The 2500-nt window shown below is 43.6% G+C and overlaps 1 protein-coding gene across 1 annotated transcript in view; it reads left to right on the top strand.

The window, feature by feature from the left end:
- Positions 1-2472: 2472 nt before the first annotated feature.
- LOC137976638 (uncharacterized) overlaps positions 2473-2500 on the top strand; it is a 1263-nt gene continuing 1235 nt past the window's right edge. Inside the window, exon 1 of the mRNA XM_068824010.1 lies at positions 2473-2500. This exon is cut by the window's right edge and continues 1235 nt beyond it. Coding sequence (XP_068680111.1) covers positions 2473-2500 — 28 coding nt within the window.

The following is a 2500-nucleotide window of genomic DNA, read 5'->3' as shown; positions in this document are numbered from 1 at the left end:
ATATATCGAAATTGGTCTAATTGTTAAGTTCTTTTCGAAAGGTTGTCGCCTTTTCAACTACGTAATAATAAAATATTCACTTTAAATAAGTTTAAAGTTTAATATTTGGACGTGTCAATGGTAATCATGGTAAATGGAAATTGTTCTTTGATTCTGAATTACACTATTTCGGCGGGGCTGTTATTTTTAAGGGACCCCGATAGCAGAGCCTTTCTTTGCTTGCTCGATTTTGGCGTTCTCGAGAAAGGCTCTGCATGAATCAAGTAAGATGTTTATTGAATATGCGCTGCATGTTGCCAGGATGCAGTCTCGAACCAAAGCCTAATATGCCAGATCTCGCCGCCATGTTGGTTTTTCATGGTACATCGGGCTCAATTATAACCATCGGTTTTGTCACTAAACGAACGCTCGCACTGGAAAAACCGGTTTGACGAGAGAAAACAAGATTGACTAGTCCAGAACTTTGGGCTGCGGCGGCTTCAAAGAGTTGACGCGATTCGGGCAGAGCCTCCTTTTCTCCTCCTCGGTAAGGAAAAAGAAAAAAGGAGGCTCTGCTCGCAGGGTGTTTTTAGGGTAACCTCAACAAAAATGATTTGGCAAATTTTATACATATATCAGACGACTTTACAACAGAAATCAGTCATGACGATACTCATAACTTCTACCGAAAATTTGCTCTCTTCACCTCTTTGGCAAAATTCACTTATGAGAATTCGAAATAAACCTATTTACTACAAATCATGGTCTTCCAAAGGAATACAAAACGTCAGGCATTTAATGAAAGACGCAGATAACCTGCTATCTTTCACTGAATTCAAGGAACGCTTCGACGTCAAAACAAATTTTCGTGTTTATCACGAGGTGATATCTTGCATAAGATTGTTAAGGAATGCCATAGAAAACGAAAATTAAAAAACCCAGAAGTTTCAGCACTTTGTGGGAAACTTCATAAAAGCTCCTAAACCAAATAGATTGGTAGCCATAGGTGTTCGCGCCAAAACTCGGGCACGTGACACATTGCGTTACACGTGATGGACTAACCTTTGGTACTGTTTTGAGCTTGTGTTACATTACGTAGTTATCGTTTGTTGGGAATAAATCGTCTCGAAAGTTTACCGTTTTTGTCAACTTGAAACTACGTGAAATCGGCCGGAACATCTGGTAGCAGAGCGAGCTTCATGGTACGTAACACTGAACGTTTGCTTTGATGAATTTTGGTTTGATATGAAGAGTTTGTGAGTTGAAATGTCATCGAATGAACTTGATCGTGAACCCGACCACGTGCAATATGTGGACGAACAAGAAATGCGCGTCGTTGGGCTTAGCCAATTTTCGAAAGGAAAAGGCTAAGAGAAAGTTATCTCGCCGAAAGGCTACTCTCACGAGGCATATTAACGTCGCTGAGAATCTTCTGAAGTCGCGTGGAAGCCGAAGGAAACTACGCGAACTAGCCGCGAAAATTGAAGAAGCGCTTAAAGAACTCGAGCGGGTCAGCGAAGAATACGAATCATTTTTGGAACTTGAAGGATTACAGGAGCACCTCACGCTAACGGAAAATGCCGCCCAAAAGGGCAAATTTGTGTCTCGAAAGCACTGAAATTTTGATGAACGAAAGAGAAAGCGAACTGCCTTCAGAGGCGTTCGTGAAATCGATACCGCGTTTAGAGCTACCACGCTTTTCAGGGGATCCTCTCGAGTGGCCTCAGTTCATATCACTGTTTAAATGTTTGGTACATGACCAACCTCTCACCGATACACAGAGAATGACTTACCTCCAGAGGGCCGCCTTGTCGGAAATGCGAAGAGAGCTATCGGAGGGATGCTGAATCATGGCCATCCCTATAAGGCAGCACTGACAGAACTCGAAGAGCAATTTGGAAATGAGGAACTTGTTGCTGGAGTCTTCTTGATCACCCGATTGTTGCTGATGGAGACGTAACACAGCTTCGTTCATTCTACAACACGCTACACGATGCAGTCGCCACGATGAAGAGTTTGGGATACTCTCATGATTTGGCATCTTCGACTAACATGCATGCTGCGTTACAGAAATTACCTGACCCGTTAAAGGAAAAGTGGGGAGAAAGGAAGATTGAGATACATCCTACTATTCCCACATTAGTTGATCTTGACGAATGGCTCAGTGCGAGACTACGTGCCAAAACTTTAGTCAGTGAACCCTTAGCAAGCCTCGGTAAGCCGCCGAAGGGCGGAAGATCCGGCTATAGAAGATCGCCGCGAAAGGGAGATCAAGGCATCGACAACCGTCAAGAGCAGCTTCACAGATGCTCGACCCTAGCTACAGGTGCCATGACAGGAAATCAGAGCTTGCTCACTCCCAACACCTGGCTGATATGCAACAAGAAACACAAGATTGAGAAGTGCGACAAATTCATAGCGATGGATGTGAATCAGAGAGCTTAGTTAGGCAAGGAAAAGAGTTGTGCTTTTCCTGCCGAAAGTCTACATGTTATGCATGTGCACCGAGTCCTGAATGTTG

This window comes from Montipora foliosa, chromosome 11 (genome assembly GCF_036669935.1).
Source record: "Montipora foliosa isolate CH-2021 chromosome 11, ASM3666993v2, whole genome shotgun sequence".
In the NCBI taxonomy this organism is placed as follows: domain Eukaryota; kingdom Metazoa; phylum Cnidaria; class Anthozoa; order Scleractinia; family Acroporidae; genus Montipora; species Montipora foliosa.
The sequence above is the reverse complement of the archived record's forward strand: the minus strand, read 5'-3'. Positions and strand labels throughout refer to the sequence as shown.